The sequence below is a fragment of the Myotis myotis genome, unplaced genomic scaffold (assembly GCF_014108235.1).
Source record: "Myotis myotis isolate mMyoMyo1 unplaced genomic scaffold, mMyoMyo1.p scaffold_m19_p_6, whole genome shotgun sequence".
NCBI lineage: Eukaryota > Metazoa > Chordata > Mammalia > Chiroptera > Vespertilionidae > Myotis > Myotis myotis.
In genome coordinates, this window is record NW_023416368.1 from 33,500,092 (window position 1) to 33,521,916 (window position 21,825).

General features: G+C 38.8%; 2 protein-coding genes across 9 annotated transcripts in view; both read right to left on the minus strand.

Annotated features, from left to right (window-relative positions):
* Nucleotides 1–34: 34 nt before the first annotated feature.
* Nucleotides 35–12,038, minus strand: CUNH5orf24 (chromosome unknown C5orf24 homolog). 7 transcript variants are annotated; one of them, XR_004968096.1, is made up of 5 exons: nucleotides 11,737–12,030; nucleotides 4,082–4,511; nucleotides 2,318–2,391; nucleotides 1,165–1,216; nucleotides 35–248 (listed from the first exon to the last, which is right to left on the minus strand). XR_004968096.1 is itself a non-coding variant. In XM_036312139.1 (4 exons), the coding sequence occupies exons 2-3, from the start codon at nucleotides 4,506–4,508 to the stop codon at nucleotides 2,351–2,353; spliced, it is 468 nt and encodes a 155-aa protein (XP_036168032.1). In that variant the 5' UTR covers nucleotides 4,509–4,511; nucleotides 11,737–12,030; the 3' UTR covers nucleotides 35–1,216; nucleotides 2,318–2,350. The 7 variants fall into 7 exon arrangements, 5 of the variants coding, with proteins under 5 accessions (XP_036168032.1, XP_036168031.1, XP_036168029.1 ...); XM_036312139.1 differs by having other exon boundaries at nucleotides 35–1,216; XM_036312138.1 differs by having other exon boundaries at nucleotides 35–1,799; nucleotides 11,737–12,029.
* A 6,112-nt stretch (nucleotides 12,039–18,150) lies between these two features.
* The window catches only part of DDX46 (DEAD-box helicase 46), a 63,757-nt gene continuing 60,082 nt past the window's right edge, over nucleotides 18,151–21,825 (minus strand). For both annotated transcript variants that reach the window (XM_036312134.1, XM_036312133.1), the window contains exons 22-23: nucleotides 21,226–21,299; nucleotides 18,151–19,947 (exon numbers count right to left, since the gene is read on the minus strand). In XM_036312134.1, coding sequence (XP_036168027.1) covers nucleotides 19,900–19,947; nucleotides 21,226–21,299 — 122 coding nt within the window. In that variant the 3' untranslated portion in view covers nucleotides 18,151–19,899. The remainder of the gene's footprint in view (nucleotides 19,948–21,225; nucleotides 21,300–21,825) is intronic.

Sequence of the window (21,825 nt, forward strand, 5' to 3'; positions counted from 1 at the left end):
TTCCCTACTTACAGAAATAAAGTGGTAAACATAGTTGGTTTTAAAGTAATGACTTTATTAATAAATATACATCCATATGATGATGTAGATACAAATCATGAACACTACTCCATTCCCATACACACAATTGCACATGAGTAGCTCAAGTTCATGGACATAAAAACATACACAGTATCTATTCAGACTTTTTACAGCAGAGGACAGCGTGCTTATATCAGTTAATTGGTAATTATTTTCTCTGTAATTATCTGTGGAAAAAGGAAACTGTGAAGCTTAAAGAATCAAAGTGGTCTGATTACTATAAATCACACACTTGATTTACTATAGCATTTAATTTTCCAAAAATTAATACATTATATGTGAAAGCACGGATTTATCTACTTGGGGGTGATGGAGGAAAAGCAAAGATTTAGATACATCCTAGAGTTTAATAGGATATAGTTAGCTATAATAAGCTATAATAAAAACAGAAACCTAAAGCATCAAAATATTTTATGTCCAAGGAAAACATGTTTTCAACAACTGCTGTAAGTTCTTCTATTTTACTATAAAGGGATCATAAAATGTTTCTGCATATAAAGACAATGACTGACAGAGTAGCAGTTATAGTCAACATCCCCTGAATTGTTCTTTTAAAGCTTCTTAAAATATAAAAGAGAAGGTTGGTGTTTTTTTTCTCTTTAACTGGTACACTGATTTTCCTTACACTGGATGGATTACCTTTAACCTAAGTAAATGATTTCAGATAATTTTTTTCCTCCTTAACTCAAACTCTATTCTTACTTCATGAAAATAAACATGTAAATTCACACAAACGTCAGTTTGGAATGAATATTACTTTTATTACTTTAACATGTTTCTTTTAAAAAGTAAATAAAAATAAAGAATTTTTTAGTCTAATTGAATCACTGATTTTAAAAATGTCCCCAAATATTAAAAATTAAGCAGATACTTTTCTTCCAACACAACATGCCAGTATTTTTTAATATCCAGTGCAAAACTCCAAAGATTGTATCAAAATCATCCCCTACTAAAGATTAATTATGCAAGGTTATATTTGTCAAAAAATGAAAATTTCATCTGCATTAGCTCATTGGTTAATGTAAGAGTAATAAATAAGGCATGTTAAAATATTTTTTAAAGAAAAAAGTAAAGCAAACTTACTTGAACAGCAGATAATTTTCTGACCAACAGTTTTAATATAGAATAGTGAAACCTATTTTGTGAAGAGAATTACACAACATAAAATTAGCAATTTACCTTTAAAGGAACAAAGGAACAATCATACAGTGGGAGGAAAAGGCCAGTTTTCCCCAACTGATTATATTAAAGTATAGGCATTTTAACATGCTATTTCAGTGTTTGTCATGACAAGAGACAGTGTTACAAAAGATGCACAATGTAGTGTTTAGAGTATAGATTAGTAAAAATATTTTCTAGTTTAACACTTCATGTTATCACTTAGATGTGTCTTTCTCTTTAGCATGGCATCAATAAACTGTTCACAAGGAGAAAAGGAAGTAGAATCAGGAGATGCTCACCAGCACAGATCTAGTACTCCAAGTAACAGCTCATAAACAGAAAATTCAGTTTTATAAACGATGTTATCCATTCACAACTGTAGCCATTTGCCCCCTTTCTTCCCTGGGACACAGCTCCTGATACTAATAAACACTGTTATGCACATACTTCCTTTAGTTGATTTCACCATTTCATTAAAATGGATAAAAAAAATCAGTATACAATAATACACCTGCTTTACCTTCTGACACACAGCACAGCACCACTGAGTAGATGTGCTGGAGGATGGGGAAAATGGGAGGGAATGAATGTTGGAAAGGGCAGAGAGAAAGGGAAGGTTATGTATAACAAAATCTGGAATCAAAATAAACTGAAAAGGCAATGTCAAATAGACATATAAAAACACATCATGCAACCAAATCCTTGACAGTGGTATATATTATTCTACAGTAGAATATTTAATTAAACAACCGTTTTCAGGAACTCAAAACAGGATTTCTAAGTAGCCAACTGCTGAACATCAATCTGAGAAATAGCTAAATGACAGATAATAAAAGTAGATAAATATATGAGTAAAGATGTATGCATTTGTGTGTGTCAAAAGTTATACTGTTCTGAGTAAATGATTAAAATTTTATAGTTTAGGCTTCTCCAATTTAGCTGCCTGAATGTTGCAACTGATTATGTAATCATCCAACATTGTTCGCTATGGTTTGTGCAAAGCTAAAATTGCTGAGGTCACTGTCTTAGATGCCAGTGCACACACAGTCCCCACATACAATGCAACACCTCTTACTGTAAAGAGCAGCAAAAACTCCAGCTCATTGTGTCAGGCATCACTGGAACACCTGAAGGCTTGCTGCTTTTTTCCTGATAAAAAAGGTACGAAACATGACATCCATTTGCAATCAGAGTTTGTATTAACTGAGAGCAAGCCCAAACAACACAATATGTGCCTTTTTAAACTTTTAATCACTTTAAAAGTTTTTGGGTCCTGCAAATATACATTATAATCTCAAAGGCATTTTAAATCACAAATACATACATTGTAACTTTAAAGTTCAGTGGAATTTTTTTCAAATCCAAAGTTTATAATAGTTTATTCAGAGCAAACTTGGGATAAATAAAATGTTTATCAACAAAAAAATATTACTTTCAGAAAGGGGTCAAGAAGACTTCCTTCCGTCCCTACTATACCCAATACTTTTTTTCTTTTCCATCTATCTTACTTCTAAAGCAAACACTGCTGGAAAAACTTTGGGTGTGGTCTCACTGGAGCCACAATTAGGTGTTTAATTAAACTAACCCACATATATTTTACATATTCCATGCTCAGATGGATTCCTATATATTTCTTAATATCTGTACTCTGACAGTCAGAAAACTGCATTTTGTTTATAGCAGTTTTAGTCTACCATTCAGTTTGTGTCCTTTGGTAGGTATAAACCTGAATCCACAGTAAGTGCTAATGCAACAATTTCTCAGAAAAAGAAACACAACAAAACACTAAACATTCTGAATAAATGAACAACAATAAATGTTTTAAGCATAATGCTTTACAACTAAGTCTATGAAAGGCAAAATGTAGTGAATACAGTTCCATGCAAACCTTAAGAATGTTTCTTTTTCTATTATATTACATATGCTATTCTCAGAATGTACTGTATTTCACCAAAAATGTAATATGCAGTTTTTATTAAAAAGTTTGAATCGTTTGTAGTGTTTGGTACATATGCTCTTAGGCAATTAAAAAAGACACAACCTATCATTGCTGAAAGGCAAACATTAAATAATTCCTTTAGGAACAAATGGTTAAATCAGTTAATGCCATTTAAATCAATAAATAAGAAGTTGCCTAAACCTAGAACATTAAAAATAAAATTTTTAACATCTGAAGTCTAAGTAAATGCCAAAGCATATAAATGTGTGTCCTGTCCCATGAAAATAAAAGTTGCAAAAACTAACAGCCATACTTCAAATAATCGTGAATTATTAGTTTGCCTTGTTCCATCAGTTAAAGATACCTTAGATATTATCTTTCTTATATTGTAGGCTTACTTCACAAACTAATGGGTATAATGGATTCTGTTGTTTTAATACATAAAGCATCTATTTAGAATGGCCCAAAAGCAGTAATGAAATATGAGACACAACCGTAACTGTAAAGGAAAAGCAAAAATTTTTTAGTTAGATGTTATACTTGAATCTATGTACAAATTCAATGCCACTGCTTGTGCCGAGTGTATCTGTCAGCATATGGCAGTTTCTGAGCAAAAGCAGGAAAAACAAACAAAAAAACAGGAAAACAAATGTGGAAAGAAAGCCCAGGTCACAAAATCATGTATGTCAAAATAAAACCAAGAAGCTTTGGGATTATTCACAATCTTCCTTCTAAACCTGGTCCTCCTTTCCTGCCTCATTCACTCACTGGGTGGCTTGACTTCACTGCTGGTTTCCTCGACCCCATGAACTGCTCTGCTGTGCATCATAGGGTAAGGAAAAGCAGCAGTGCCACAGCCATAACCAAGATCGGCAAGACGGGAGAGAGCTTTAATGCTACCTGGAGGTCTCCCCGGGCTGACTTTGTATCCCGCAGCTTTGGTTGTTCCCAAAGGTCTGCCTGGACTTGTCTTAAATCCAGCCGCTTTGGTGGTTCCCAAGGGTCTGCCTGTGCTGGTCCGGTATCCTGCTGATTTGGTGGTTCCAGAAGGCCGGCCACGCTTACCAGATCGATTGAGATTTTTCTTTTTCTTTAGTTCATCTTTTATCTCTATGCTTCTGCCACTTGTAGTCTGCAAGTGCGTGTCATTTAATGGGTCTTGCCTCTGACAAGCCATTGGTTTGTGGCTGACTGTGTGGCTATATTTGCTTTGCTGGGAGGAATATATGTCAAACTGATCAGCAGCTCTCATGGCATCTTCATTAAGGCAGGAAGGCTTGCCAGGCCCACAGAAAGCTGGGTTAGTGCTGGCAACAGGATGCATCATTTTCTACCAAAAATAAAAAAACAAATATGCATAAATATATATATACAAATATATATCTGTATGACAGCATTCAGTGGGAAAATAGTCTGTCTTCCAACAACTATGCAGGAAACCTAAAATTAGGCTAACAGGCAGGACTCCAGACCACTTATAAACAAACACACATCAGCAGATTCAAAGATACTTGTTTTTCTCAATTTAATCACGGGTAGGAACAAATGCCACACAAATTCAACTATAATACTGATTTAGTAGCTTAATGTTCTCTGCTTAGGAACTGAAAAAGTGTATAGGTAGAAAATAAATCTGTATGTTCTGTAGTAATATATTTTATATCCCATAGGAACATATTCCAGATACCTATATAATTTATACCCTCTTTTCTTCTAGATCATTAAACCACAAAAAGATAACAGTAAAGACAAGAACTCTTATTAACATGATTTTTTTTTCTTCAGTTTGCCAAACATTCATAGAATGTTTCCCTTTGGCCTTTTATTATACTTCTCACATGTATATTTCTGATCTGGCCACAGTTTCCAGATCACAATTTATTATTTATACACAATCCTCAGTGTATATTATTTACAAAAGGTGGAATGTGCCAAGCAATGAATACAACCTCTTGACCAAACATATTGACTCCCTTCAAATGACTCTATTCAAACAGGAGGCAGTACCAATATAGAGAGTAAACAAACGTTTCCATTAGCTAAAATGAGTGAACTTTTATACCAACAATTGAGACTTATATTACAATTTGGGTAACAACCATAATAAAATGGTAGGGTTATCAAGACAAAAAGTTGAATGTATTAACACTGCTTTCTCTCTCTCTTTTTAAAATAGATTTTATTGATTTTTTACAGAGAGGAAGGGAGAGGGATTAGAGAGTTAGAAACATCGAAGAGAAACATCAATCAGCTGCCTGCTGCACACCCCCCACTGGGGATGTGCCCACAACCAAGGTACATGCCCCTGACCGGAATCGAACCTGGGACCACTCAGTCTGCAGGCCGACGCTCTCTCCACTAAGCCAAACCAGCCAGGGCAACACTGCTTTCTCTCTTGATCATAATATGGCATGGATCTTTTTCCCTTACAAGAGCCCTATGACTTATTAACAAACAGACCAAAGTCTCTGTTTTGTCTGTGAGGACATCCCTGTGATGTTTTTCTTTGTAAAGGCTGTATTAAACCATCACCATAACAAGCCAGCCCTTATTGTTTAGACACACAGAAAATGAGAGTTCATATAAAAAAGATAAATATATGGTTTCCAATTCAGATTTAGAAAAAGAGTCTCAAATGTATCTGAAGGCCTAGTCTCAAATTGTTAAGGTTCTTTCCTATACCCTTAGTACATGCAATATTGCACCAAAACCTCACAAAAATAGTTACTCCCAGAGGCTCTGAGAACAGATACTTAATGTAAGTCAAAACCATGTAAATTTATTTCATTTTATAAAGGCAAGAGGAAATGGGAATCAAGTCACAGAATTGAATTCTGTTATATTACTAAATATTTGCTGAGACTCAACAGAGACAGAGCTGTTGGCCAGTTGGCTTAAAGTCTTAACTATGAAGGAAAAACATCAACAATGAGAAGCTATTTGTTTATGGCAGAAGCCTTATAGACTTGAGAACATAAAACAAGACTGATATAACTGAACACAAATATTAAAAAGAGTAATTCTCGCCAAAACCGGTTTGGCTCAGTGGATAGAGCGTCGGCCTGCGGACTGAAGGGTCCCGGGTTCGATTCCGGTCAAGGGCATGTACCTGGGTTGCGGGCATATCCCCAGTGGGAGATGTGCAGGAGGCAGCTGATCGATGTTTCTCTCTCATCGATGTTTTTAACTCTCTATCTCTCTCCCTTTCTCTCTGTAAAAAAATCAATAAAATATATTTATAAAAAAAAAAAAAAAAGAGTAATTCTTCACTCACTCCCCAAGGATATAAGAACTAGGTTATTAATTCTCACTAGCTCAAATTCTAATTTCAGATGATAAATAAGGAGAGATCATCAAGACATGTTCAAAATGTATTAATATTAGCTGAAAGTTAACAGTTTTTTAAAAAAAATATATTTTATTGATTTTTTACAGAGAGGAAGGGAGAGAGATAGAGAGTTAGAAACATCGATGAGAGAGAAACATCGATCAGCTGCCTCCTGCACACCCCCTACTGGGGATGTGCCCACAACCCAGGTACATGCCCTTGACCGGAATCGAACCTGGGACCCGACAGTCCGCAAGCCGACACTCTATCCACTGAGCCAAACCGGTCAGGGCGAAGGACATACTATTATTAATTCTGTTTTACAGAAACTGAGGCAGACTTTAGCAACACATTAGGAAATGGTAAAGCCAAAGAAATTCAGATAACCTGCCTTCAGAACCAACAATGTAATCTTCTATATATATAAAAGCCTAAGCGATCCAACAACTGAACGGTCTAATGACTGGTCGACTGGTGCTATGACACACACTGACCACCAAGGGGCAGATACTCAATGCCGGAGCTACCCCCCCCCTCCAGTGGTCAGTACGCTCCCACAGAAGTACCACTCAGCTGACCAACAGGCACCAGATGCCAGGCTCACAGCTGGCAGGCACAGCTGCTGCTGCACAAGCCTCTCCCACCACTGCGGAGCAGAAGTGGCAGCAGGTGCAGCGGGGCCAGGTGAGCGGGAGCGGAGTGGCGCCTGGCCTGGGCTCAGGCTTATCTGCAGCTGCCTGCCGCTTCACACACTACTATACCCCTCAGGGTATGTTGAACTACCAGTTTCAGCCCAATAGCCAGGGATCGGGCCAAAACCGGCAGTCCGACATCCTCCAAGGGGTCCCAGATTGCGAGAGGGTGCAGGCCAGGCTGAGGGACCCCACCAGTGCACAAATCTGTGCACGGGGCCTCTAGTATAGTATAAAACTATACCAGGGTTTCTCAATAGTAGGACTATTATTTGGGTCAGGTAATGCTTTGTTGTGAAGGGTTGTCCTGTACATTTTAACATGCTTAATAGCATCCCTGGCTTCTACTTAGAGATGTTAATAGCTATACCCTCCTCCTTCCCTTCCCAACTTCTGACAACCAAAAATTTCCCCAGACAGTGTCTGGGGGACAAAATCTACCCTCTACAATGAGAATCACTCAGCTATACTAAAATAACAATGCAGGACTTAATTTAATTCAAAATACTTCTACTTAAGTTTTTATTTACCTCTTTAAACCCTACCTCTTCAAACATTCACAAAACCTTTCTGTTGATAACATCTATAAAGTAAAATAGATTTATTTTCCAAATTGAAGAAAAGCCAATGTTGGGATTTGTGAAGGGACAAACCACATTCCTCTTCCCATCAAGTTATAAACTAATTAAGAAATATACACAGGCATTAGATAGGAATCAAAACGCTAGTTTATTTCCAATAAAGTTAGAGTAGAGACGAATTGCAAATACAAAGAGAAACATACTCAGACTTTTAAGCAGAAGATTGCAAGATAAAAAGTGACCCCTTTTACAATTTTGTGATTCAAAAATCACCTTTCCAGAAAGCTGAAGTAAAAAGAGGCAGAAAGGTCCAAATTCTCTTCCACAGGGGGAAAGCACAGTCAGTAAAAGAAAACTTTTTCCCCAGTCTGTTTCATTGCCTCAAGTTACTACCACTAACTTACCAATGCCTTCCCTCTGGACCTTACTTCCTTTAACTTCATTTACTCTTAATATATCAGAACGTCTGCCATCTATTAGCACTCAGGATATATAGAATCTCAGCTTACATTATGTTAGGCTTTTATTTCATTTTGGAAATAAAAAAATTTTTTAAGAGAGAGAGAAAGGGAAAGGGAGGCCAGAACCGGTTTGGCTCAGTGGATAGAGCATTGGCCTGCGGACTCAAAGGTCCCGGGTTCGATTCCAGTCAAGGGCATGTACCTTTGTTGCGGGCACATCCCCAGTGGGGGGCGTGCAGGAGGCAGCTGATCGATGTTTCTCTCTCATCGATGTTTCTGGCTCTCTAATCCTCTCCCTTCCTCTCTGTAAAAAATCAATAAAATATATTTAAAAAAAAAAAAAAGGGAAAGGGAGCGAGAAACTCCGTGAGCTCACAATAGTGGGCTGTATCCTGCACACCCCCTACCTGGGACAAGCCCGAAACCTGGGCATGTGCCCTGACCGGGAATCAGAACCTGCACCCGGACGGGATGACACCTAACCAATGGAGCCACACCGGCCAGGGCTGAAAATATTTGAGTCTATTTGAGCCAAACTGATGACATATGCTGGGAAGCAAGATCTGAAATGCTCCCATATTACCTTACGCTTTTAGAGGCAAGATGCTATTAGACATCCTTTACTCAGAGAACAACCAACATTGGGGGGAAAAACATTAAAAAAGTAGTTCTTCAATTAAAAAAATTAAAAAGCACCTTTATTCAACTCCTTTAATCTTTTCCAGGAATGTATGCATTTGGTTTATATAATATTAATTCTGACAAAGCTCACATTTATTGAGGGCCAACTCCATGCAAAACACTATTCTCAGCACTAAAACACAATAGACAGGAGTAAAGCTGTTTATTCCAATGAAAAGACAATGACACACTGGCTTAAAAAACATTTCTAAAGGGCAGTCTTTCTATATGGTTCTATATTTTCCTTCCCTGCTACTTCCAAGAAATCAGTACAGTATTCTGCTTACTCCATAACTGAGTAATAAGCTGGGAAAGAAATTTATTACAGTTACCCATATAAATAGTTAACTAAAATAGGAAACAGCTAAAACCAATCATTTTCTACTTTCAGATTCAACCTGTTAAGATAGGAATCAGCACCATTAGATCTTTGAGTGCATAACTATATATATATAGTTATGCACTTATATACACATATATGTGTGTGTGTGTATATATATGTGTGTGTATATACATATATATGCATGCAATATTTGTATATACAAGCATCAATCTTACACTTAATAATCCTTCCCTACTGCCAATTCACGCCTTGCCAGCTAACTGTTCCTTCTCGAAAGACTCTTACCATACACTAATAATACAGAGTTCATAGAAAGTAGACAGAACACATTACTTTTTTAAAAAAATATATTTTTATTGATTTCAGAGAGGAAGAGAGAGATAGAAACATCAACGATGAGAGAGAATCATTGATCGGCTGCCCCCTGCACACCCCCTACTGGGGATGGAGCCCACAACCTGGGCATGTGCCCTTGACTGGAATCGCACCTGGGATCCTTCAGTCCGCAGGCCGACACTCTATCCACTGAGCAAACTGGCTAGGGCCAGAACACATTTCTTAAGTCAGAATGAATTCTGTTTCTGGAAAATTTGGACTTGAAAGTCAATCGTTACAGAACAGGCTGTGTGGACTACCAAAGGATGTTTTTTAAAATGGCTCACTGCCTTAGCCGGTTTGGCTCAGTGGATAGAGCGATGGCCCTTGGACTGTAGAGTCCCCGGGTTGATTACCTCGGTTGCAGGCTCTGCGCAATCAGGAGCGGTGCAGGAAGCTACAAATCGATGTCTGACTGCCTGCCTCTCTCACTCTCTCTCCCCCTCCCTTCCACTCTCTCTAAAAGTCAATGGAAAAATATACTCGTGAGGATTAAAATATAATAAAAGTAAAAAGGTTCACTGAATATGTTTAACTATGACTAAATTATAATTTTTAAAGTATAAATTAGCCATCCTGAAGTTGTTTTACTGTGTGCTTAACCCCAAAAGTCTTTTGGTGAACTGTTCTATCTTATCCTATATAATAAAAGCCTAATATGCAAATTGTCTCTCAACTGCTCGCTATGACATGTGCTGACCACCGGGAGGGCACAGAACAGGGTGGGTGTCCGTGATGCGCTGCCGGAAGGCAGCAGGCGGCAGTGGAGGTGCTGCCAGCCCTAATGGGCCTCAACCAGAGCAGGACCACAGCGGGATGGTGGAGCAGGTGAGCGGGTGGCACCAGGCCAAGGCAGGTGTGAGCGGGCCCCAGATGGCAACCAGCGGCAGCAACGGGGGGTGGGGGGATGGGAGGAGTGGGGGGGTAGGGGGGGCTGCCGCCCAGCTCCCAGGCACTGAGGGAACCTGGCAGATAACTGGTGGAGGGGGGTGCGTGGAGGCCCAGGGGCCCAGGTGCTGCCCAGGGCCCGGAGGTCAGCTGGGACCTGCCCTTCCATGCCAGACGCTCCTGCTTCGATCACCGGCCAGGCCTAGGGACCACACCCATGCATGAATTTCATGCACTGGGCCTCTAGTATAAAATAATTCCTTTCCCGTCTCTTGAATGTGGTCATTACGGCCAACATAAAGAATGATGTTTTCAGTAATTTTCAAAACATTCATGAAGCTTTCTACACTCGGAGAAAATCTTCCTTTCAGGAATTCCAAGTTCCGCTCTCTTCCAAAGATCCAACATAACATAATTATCAGAGACTTATTTCAGGTCATTTGGCTTCAAACAATTATACAGAATCATATACGGTTTTATAATTCTAAATGGAAATCAACTTGTGACTCACCCACCTCAATCACCCAGAAAGTCTATTCAGCAAAGACCAAACAAATGCCAGGAGCTCCGCATGCAGCCCAGCAAGGAAAGTCCTGACCCCAGGACAGAACATAAATAACGACCTCCTTTGTCTTCTTCCTACTCCCTAACTGCGCCCCAAAGCGCAGGGTCCCGCGGCCAGAATCCTCGGTTGACATGCGGCGTTCGGAGATGTAGCACCTGTTGTGCCCGGACGCCATCATTAATGTACTAGCAACAACTTTGCAGCCCATACACGCCCACACCAGAGAAAGAGAGGTGTACCCTCCACAATCAGAACCCCTCGCCCACTGTCCGTGCACCCGGGGTTCTGCGAGCTGTGCAAGTCCACAGGCCACTCCATTCAGATGTCCCTGTGGAAGCCAGCAGGCTTTAATGAAGGGGGCGGAGGGCTGCTGGCTTTGACCTCTCAGAGAGAAGAAAGGATGACCCCTCCCGCCCGCCGCAAGAGAAGTTCCCCCCAATAATGGCTCCAAGCCGAGACTACGTCCAGAGCCCTCCTTTCGCTCCGGGCTAGGCCAGAGCCCCTCCTTGGGCGCGGGTCCCAGACCTCTCCTCCCCAGGCTGCAGGCCCCCGTTCTCGCCGCCTCCCTGCCTCCTCCACGATCGTCCTCCGCCCCGACTCTACTCCCAGCCGAGTTGACTACTCCCCCCGGGTCCACCTACCTCAGCCGCTAGTAGCCCAGCCCCTCAGTGCGCCCAGGGGCTGCCCATCGGCTGGGAACCTCACGCTGGCGACGCTCCCTTCCCAGCCCGCCGCCTCTGCACTGCACGCAGAGCCCAAGACAGAGGGGCAGGCAGCTGGAGCGGCGACGGCGAGGTGGCGACTCCCGGCTCCAGCCGTGGCCACAGCTGAGGGTCCTGCCCGGGACTCCGCAGGAGGAAGAGGCCGATACAGCCCCGGACTGCGAGGGGGTGGGGGTGGAGCGCAAGAGAGCTCGCAAGGACCGCGCACGCGCACGCACATCGCGAGATCCAATCTCCCGCCGACGACCAGCACGCAAGCTCGGGGAAGGTAACGGGGAAGCCGGAATGCGCATGTGCATCGTGGGGACCGGCAGGGGGCCGGGGCTTAGACTCGAGCTTCTCTGGATCCAGCGCAGACCGTGGGCTGCAGCTGGGCTGGAGGAACCCGCCACAAAGGAAGTAACTTCCTTACGTGGGTTGATTTTCACCCAAATTCTGTGATGCTGGAACTATACTACTGACCTCATTTCTCAGGTTATAGGATTAATGGAGTTAGGATTTGAACCCAGCAGTCATGTTCGAGGAACTGTGCTTTTAAGTGCTGTTCGCACAAAAATGAGTCTTACTGTGCGAGGTGCTGCTACAAGCATATTAAAAGGGCTCAGCCTCTGCCCCCTCCGTTGCTTATGGATAGGTAGAGTGAGACCTCCGCCTCCAAACAAAATGGAAGTATTCAAGTAAAAAGTGGTGCTTGGACCCTCAGGTCCAGGATTATGCGATAACGAAATGCCTCATTTTGTGGAACACCCTATAATTTAAAGTTTTTATATCCATGACCTCCTCAGAATCGCCATTCTTCATTCCACATCACAAGAAGGACGGGACAAGGAATTTGCTTACAAACGCGCCCTTTTAATGTAGTTGTGAGATTTCTGGTGAATCAGTCACCCCATACAAATCACTTAGCGGAAGGGATTAGTTTCCCCAGTTCTTCCTTCCAGGAATGCGAAGATGTCAGAAAGGAAGGCTGCTGAGAGGAAGACACTTCGTTAAGAAGTGCAAAGAGGCTAGAGGCGGGTGCCTGTCCTTTTTGCCTAAGCAATCAAGAATATTTGAGGGCTATGCAGGAGGCAGCCAATTGATGTTTGGATATCATAATCGATGTTTCTTCCTTCTTCTCTAAAAATCAACTAAAACAAAGAAACGGGCAAGCCCATTCATTTTCTGGCAGGCAGAGTTTCATAACTTGATTCTAAATATCATTTTAACTATTATAAAAATACTAGAAAACAAGACTGGTCATACTAGTATTGTTTATATAGAAAAGGAATATCATCAATATATGAAATAGCTAAAATGTGTACACATTTTAGAGCATGTTAAGTATCCTTCCAAAACACTTTTTAAAATATTTTCTCTAAGCACAGTTGCTTTATTTTTGAAGTGGAATTTGAAAATGCTTTGTAATCTCCCATACCGTTATGACTATTCCAGATCCGTAATTCTAAACTTTTACCTGAAGTGGTATTTGTACATAAAACCACGTAAGAAACAGAAACTTTTGTATTAACAAAGTCAAATGATTTGCAAGTCCAATGGAGTAGACAGAGTGTAACAGAAATCAGATATTCCTGGGTTTGAACACCTTTTTGCCATTAACCTCCTGTGGTACCTTGGGCAAATCACTGCTCTTTTGAAAAGTTTTTATATGTGTGAAATGAAGACAATGTCTTTCTTGTGGGACTGTGAAATAGGTGAAGGTAGATGTGAATTTAAATCCCAGGTCTACCACTTACTAGCTTTATGACAGTGGACAAGTGACTAGTCAATTCAACAGGTATTTATTGACTGCCATGTACTAGGGATGCAGGACATGGTCCCTGATCTCAGTCAGTTTACATTTGGTGAGGTAAACAAAAACTCAGATAAACATAATAATGTTAAATGCAATGATCTGGTGTTTTCTGATAATTATCTCAGTTTGGTTTTAATGAGGTGCTATAGTACAATGAGGTGCAATATTGGTACAATGTACAATTAGTTCTGAAGGTAGAGGTTTTTCAAGAGCATAGCCATTTATCACCACTTCAATTGCAACAAGAGCACACTTTCAAATGCCAAACTATTTTATTTACCTCCCATTTCTTCTCAAAAGTGTACACCCTGGTAATACAATTTAGACCCAACCCAACATTTTTCATTCCTTCTCCAACAACTTCAGCCTGGCCCAGGGTAGGCCAGATCATATAGACAAGTCATCAGTTAATAAAATTTTTGAGTAATAAATAGTTAAGTGTATATATGCAAAAGGTAGGCCATAAAAGGAATTTGTCTAGAGCTGAGAGCTGGCTGCCTCTAAAGACTTTTCAAACGAGGTAACAAGTATGCTTAAATACTTTCATTTGAACAGAAAGATATAAATAGAAAAAAATAATCTGTTTCTAGATTTTATCAGTAGCCACTGATTGTCCTTACTAGGTATACAACTTATAACAATATTGAAAGATATAGCAATATTGAAAGACAGCATAAGAAAACCCATTCCCATTTACCCAGTGCAATGATAATAGTGCCAATATTTTTTTTTTTAATTTTTAAAAAATATATTTTATTGATTTTTTACAGAGAGGAAAGGAGAGAGAGAGTCAGAAACATCGATGAGAGAGAAACATCGATCAGCTGCCTCCTGCACATCTCCCACTGGGGATGTGCCCGCAACCCAGGTACATGCCCTTGACCGGAATCAAACCCGGGACCCTTCAGTCTGCAGGCCGACGCTCTATCCACTGAGCCAAACCGGTTTCGGCCAATATTTATTTTTAATTGTTTTTTTTTTTTAGAAAAAAAAGGGAGAAAGAGAAACATCAGTGTGAGAAACATTGATTGGTTGCCTCCCAAATGGGGACTGAACTTGAAGTGTAGGCATGTGCCCTGACCAGGAATCGAACTAGTGATCTTTTGGTGCATGGGACAATGCCCAACCAGCCACACCAGCCAAGGCCAATATTTATTGAATGCTTATCATACACCAGGCACTGTAACTAGAGGCCCGGTGCACAGACCCTCGGACTGGCCTGCAGGGATCTGGCCAAAACCACTCTCTGGGTCCGGGATGCAGGTGAAGACTTCGGGCTGACAGAGCCCCAGCAGCAACCTAACCCAGGGTGATACAAAACAGTGTATAACAGTATTGTTATAAGTTGTATACCTAGTAAGGACAATCAGTGGCTACTGATAAAATCTAGAAACAGATTATTTTTTTCTATTTATATCTTTCTGTTCAAATGAAAGTATTTAAGCATACTTGTTACCTCGTTTGAAAAGTCTTTAGAGGCAGCCAGCTCTCAGCTCTAGACAAATTCCTTTTATGGCCTACCTTTTGCATATATACACTTAACTATTTATTACTCAAAAATTTTATTAACTGATGACTTGTCTATATGATCTGGCCTACCCTGGGCCATGGCTGATTCTGCGAGGAATCGGGCACCCTCCTCTACTGGTTGGATAGTCTGCCCCCTGGTGGTCATTGTGTGTCATAGCTACCAGGCAAACAGTCAAACGGCCTGACGATCACTTAAGCTTTTACTAGTATATGTATAGATTATTTCATCTCATCTTCACAACCCTGAGAAATAGGTATTATATCCCCATTTTATATATGAAAAAACTGAGGCTTTTAAAGCATTTAAGCAACTTGCCTAAGGTTGTCCAAGTATCTCCCATATATGTGAATTTATTTTTAATTATGTATATGAACAGATATACCAATACTGTGACAAAATATTATGCACATATTTTGTAATATTCCTCCTGCTTTTCAATGTCTTACTATATATGTGCCCCACTTTGGAGACCACTGTTTTGTATCACAGCAAGTCAAAATTCAACAAAGAAAGTGAAGATTACCAGTGGTTTTCAAACTTGAATGTGTATCACAGAAGCATTACCACCCCAGACATACCTATAATAGCACACCAGACCAATAAAAAGTTACAGAGGAACTTGTGCTCTCTTTGAAGTTCCCAGGCATTCACTCCTCTGTTCTTTCTACCAAGCTTTCCAAATCTGACATTGGGCCCTAGGATGGCTTGGGGGATGGCTTAGTCCACAGTATAGTTCTGGGAATCTCAGCTCCCAGAAGGCTCCCTTAGGCAAAGGCATGGAGAGGAAATACTGCCATCAAAGATCATTGCACTGGCTGGACCCAAGCACCCAAGAGCCTCCTAGGAATTCAGAAATAATGGCCAAGGGCACTTTAACATCCAAGACTGCTAGAAGTGCCTAGAGTTAATAGGCTGCTAAAAATCCATCTACTACGAAGTGCCAAGTTCAAATGATAAGCTTTTTCTGTGGACCAAGAGCACATTTCGCATACTGAATCCTCACATGTTCTTTATAATAGGCAAAACTGTAAAAAGGGACTAATATTCAAAACATGTACTTCCAGACTTTTGCAAATACTAAAAATGACTAGTTTTTTTTAATTCTGAAACTTTTATAAAAATGCTAACAATGTCCGAGAGTAACTCTGAGTCACAGTTCTCCAAAAGGGTTCAAACTTTCTTTTTCATTTCAGTTTTTCCCTCTGCAACAGAACAAGGTTAATGCAAAGTTAAAGTGTTTTTTTATTTTTATTGATTTTAGAGAGAGAAACATCAATTTGTTGTCCCACTTATTTATGCATTCATTGGTTGACTCTTATATGTGCCCTGACCAGGGATCGAACCTGCAACTTTGGCGTATAAGGATGATACTCTAACCAACTGAGCTACCCTGCCAGGGCATATTAAAACTTCTTTTTAAAGGCTCAAGCTTCAAAATCATGAACCCTTATAAGCTGATGCATATTTGGAGAAGAGAACAAGGTCAAGAAAAAGAATCAAAAGTAAATTCCTTACCAGTCATGTGATTTGACACTATGTACTTAACATACACATATACACCAGCTAAGCCATAAGACACTAAAAAGGTGAGACCATTAATTGTAGGAATTTTGCAAATAATACATTTGTTTACATTTTTCTTCACATTCCTACTTGGATTCCTGACTGAGGAAAATTTTAAGTTGATATAGAACTTACAATCTTATACCAAATATCTGCAATTGCTAACATGCAATTGTTAACATGTCAGGGAATCTTTACCTATGAAGGGAATGTAGCCACCATTAAGCCCCGAGAGCTAGCCGAAGAGAAAAATGTGTGTTTTATTGTGTTTTATTAAGCAGTGTGTACAAAGATGTTTGACTCCAAGTTAAAGGCCCCGCTCAACTGAGAATTTATTAAGGTGTTCTGATGGTTACAACACCTAAATAGAACGAAAGTTAAGGCAGCCTCTCTACCCCTCCAGACTTATCCATTTATTGTTTTTATTTATCTTCATATTTACGGCACACATCTTTTTAAAAATATTTTTGTAACACACACACCTTTTTTAAACATTAACTTCAGCTTTTCGTGCCAGAAGCACAAGGTATCACACTCCAATTCTTATTTAAAATTATGTACCAAAATGTGAAGGCCTCGTAGCTCCAGACTCAGCTCTCTCAGAGGAAGACGATTCTCACGCACCACACTGGGCTAGCCACTCGTAACTCTTGCCTGCTCTGAGAACTCGGCATCCATCCTCGATAAAGCACCAAAGTGGAGCACTTTACTAAACAAAGTGTAGCTTTTTAGCTTAGGCCTCATGTCAACTACCATCCCCAGCTCCTATCTTAAACACCATGTTACCTGTCACTAAAGGACTTCAGCTGATGGTTTCATAAAAGAAAGCAAGGCAGCATAGGGAAAAGAGCTCACAAATAGCCAAATTACAAATCTGGAGGCTTGGTTTTCTAGCTTGTAATTCCTACAATGCTAATATATTACTTAAAAGAGGACCCCAGTGCTGGCTTCATGGAATTTATAAATTCCAGGCATTCAAGAGCTGATTCTGTTCAAAGAAACAAACACCTCTTTACATGTAGGGCTGCCTGTCTCAAAGGATCAAAGAAAGCCACGGGTACACTGTAAATACCAGCTGAACACCAATGTACAAGGCTAGTAAGATATGAAATATATCAAATAATAATAAAGTGTTTTAAAGGAGCTGGAGAGAACTTAGCCATTATCATTTAATTCTACACTTCCATGTCCATTCTAAGAGTGTCACTGTGGTATAATACCAACGGGGACATGAACCTATTTCCCCTAGCCTGTCTTATGCCAAATACAAATACCATCAAAGACTAAGACGCTTCTTCAGGAACATATTTTTTAGTAGAACTGTATATTTTGAGTAGCAAGTTGCCAGAATTTTAAAATAAACAAAGAGTGCAATACTTTGCTCACATGACCACCAATGTAAACAAATTCAGAGGAACAGCAGAAAACATTTCAGCAAAGATAATTTTAGAAAATGCAGACTGAATCAACTTTTTATTTGGAAGGAATTTTGAAAACATGAGCAAATATTGATATTGCATTAAGAAACAAATTAGTCTATACATCATTCAAATTTTAAAAACCAAAGAGTCAACGTGACATTAAAAAATGGAGTAACAGAAATGTGTTTCATTTTAAAACAAAATACTATCAGTGGTTTCTTACAACTAGGTACACAAACGTAAAGGCAGTAATGCTAAAATGGTGTAAGATGCTGAATCTCAAAATGATCCAGCAAGTTGAAGGAGCACCAATTGTCACCAATGTGGGACTGCCACAGATTCTATCAAAGAAAACAAACTATATAATAAAAATAAGCAAATACATAAATTGTTGGGGAAAAGGAGCCCACAATGCCTGGAGCTTTAGAGTAAATGGTTTATTTGGTTCTGTTTTTACATATGTTTTGTCTGTTTTCTTCCTCTAAGAAAGAGAGTGGATATGTGAGTCATCTAAGAGTATTTCCCAGTTATACTGTAGTTATTCAGGAACGATAAGTATTGCAGAAACAATGATCAATACGCCTTGTCACCTTAAACACTTAATATGCTATTTAAATTATTTGTTTGAACACCAATAATATTCCTTACATTTTTTCTTTCCTAAAAACTCTTGTCAAGAATATTCAAAAGAACTTTCTTAATTTAAGAAATATGTCTATTTAATTCCTGAAATTTTTCTTTTTTCAAGAAGTGACAATAATATGAAGTTCTAATATACCAGGAGCATGGAAAAGAATATTACGCAATCTAATTATAACAATTTAAATTAGAATATTCAAGAAATATATCTGAGGGCTCAAAAATGTAATTTTGTGAACTAAGTTTCACTGAGAGATGCTTATGACTAAGTTTAAAACATGGTTATCATTATGTTTGAAAATTTTAAAGAAAAGTCACAACCTACACAATAATCCTAAAGAAAAACAGATTAAAATTAGTAGGGTATTTATATGTACAGATGCATACACAAGTACATTCGGGGCGCGGGGGGGATCATATTAATATTTACAGGTTACAAAAAACTTTTTTTAATGAAGATTAGAAAAGAGTTAGTAACTAGGTGTAGAGCCGGAGGTTGTGAGGTGAACCTAAAAGTGGTAAACACTAAAATTCTTTGCAGTGTAAAGAAATGCAAAAGACTCGTACTACAAATCTTTAATTAAAAAAACAAAAAGCAATCCAACTATTGTCCATTTACAATGATAAAAATTGAAACAAAAACTGAACCCATTTCGTAAAAATTCTATTATAACATTCTTAAATCCAGTTCATATTGTTCCAGAGTCAAGGGAGACACAAAATTAGACAGAATTTTACCTTTTCTAAAGAGATTATCACAATTTCATTGCAAGAGGATAAGGTGAATAGCCCCTTAGCAACTTGTGTACTTTATTACTACCTTCAATAGAAAGTCCAAATATTTCCTTTTTTTTTAAACTTCTGGAATTCTATCCAGATATTTAAAATGTTGATATTTAAGCTTAAAGGACATCATACTCTGAAAACAGGCACAGGCCTGCTTCAAATATAGTTTGATAATTCTAGGGGTACTTACTGCAAGAAGATTTCTTTAGCAAATACTGGTTTCTTATATTTAAAAAATCAGCAAGGCAGAATTTTAAAAATCTTAATTTACAATACATTGTAAACTGCACACAACAATTGCCACATGTATCACGACCAGCACAGGTAAAAAGTTTTTTCCAGATGTCTTATAAGACTTTGTATCTTCCTTTATTTGTTGGTTGGTATGAATTTTGCTATAATAGAAAATAAGAGATATGTGGTAAGAAAAAGCAAGGACATTTCCTTTACAAACATATAACACTATCATATTTAAAATAAAAAATGTTAATATTATATGGAAGAAGAAAGAACTGTTCAATAACTAATCATTCTCTGTTCTCTCGACTACTCCTTGACAGCTATTTTGAACCAACTTAATGGTAGTGACCTCAAGGTCCTTTTTCTATCACCCCTTGGTGAAACAGTCTTAAGCACTAGATTTAAAGGTTGTCTTTTTCTTCCTTCTTGTTTTGTGTACCTTCTAGTCTTTACACTTTTTATCCTCCCCCAAAAGAATGTTCTGCAAGTAGAATTTTAGAAAAGCCCTCAAAAACACATTCTTAGAGAAAGGATAAAGTTTCCTATCAAAGGGCTCTTATCCCAACATACAAATTGTAAGGAGAGTTTACAAGCTTCAACTGATACTAAAGACACAGGGACGTATCTGCCTCCTTTGGAAAGGTGGTCTATAAAAGGCACATTTCCAAAGTCAAATTAAGTCTTTACCTAAGTTTAGAAACACTGACAACACCTGTACTGGCAAAAATGCAGAGAAACTAGAATTTTCATCCAGTGCTAGAAGGGATGTAAACTGGTATAACCACTTTAGAAAGTTATTCAGTAATACCAACTTAAAGCTAAACTACACATTTACCTTATGATTAGCAATCCTAATGAACAATTTTAACTTCAAGGTTTATACCCAAGAGAAAAGCACACTAATTGTATCAAAGAGACATGGAATAAAATGTTTATACAAGCATTATTCATAAACACCAAAAATTAAAATAACCCCAAAGTTCAATATATAAATTAACTGTGGTATAGTCACACAATTAAATACTATATTGCCATGAAAAAGAATGGATTATTATTGCTTCATGCAACAAGGACTGATTTTCTCAAAGTAATGTGGAGGAGTGAAAGAAATTAGATACAAAAGTACAGAGCTTTTGATTCTACTTTACATAGAATTCAAAAATAGGCGAAACTAATCTATGATGTTAAAAGTCAGAATACTGTTACATTTGAGGGAAATGAATGGTGAAGAGGGGCATGGGAGGGATTCTGGGATGCTGATAAATGTTCTATATTTCTTGATCTGGATAGTGATCACATCAGTGTGCTTATTACTTTGTAAAAATTCATTGAGCTATAGGTTTGTGATTTGTGCACTTTTCTGTATTTATATTAAGTTTAACAAAACATTTATTAAAAAAGTAAATAAGTCCTTGAGGTTTTTTTTAACTTACCAGCCGGATCAGTTCTTCTTTTATGAGCCTGGTAATTTCTGCCTTTGCTTTCTGCACGGCCAGTTCATTGGCACCTGGTGAGAAGTGGAAAACAATTATTAGAATTACACTGAAAATTTACCCATGTAGTGAAGAGCCACCAGGAATACTGTAGGTGACTTTCTTCTTTTTTTTTTAAAATATATTTTATTGATTTTTTACAGAGAGAAAGGGAGAGGGCTAGAGAGTTAGAAACATCGATGAGAGAGAAACATCAATCAGCTGCCTCCTGCACACTCCCTACTGGGTATGTGCCCAAACCAAGGTACATGCCCTTGACCGGAATCGAACCTGTAACCCTTGAGTCCGCAGGCTGACGCTCTATCCACTGAGCCAAACCGGTTAGGGCTGTAGGTGACTTTCAGAAACATTGTGCTACCTGTCAAGATAGCCTTTCAATACTGGTGAAACACCATCCACATTATATAATGGCTGCTTATTGTTCTCAATACTTTCAGAGTTTCAAATGTAAGCAATGAGGTTACAATGCGTGTAGTGTTAAGAACTCTTGGTATGTTGATTAAAGAATGAAGAAAAGATGGTTTATCCAAAAGAGAATAA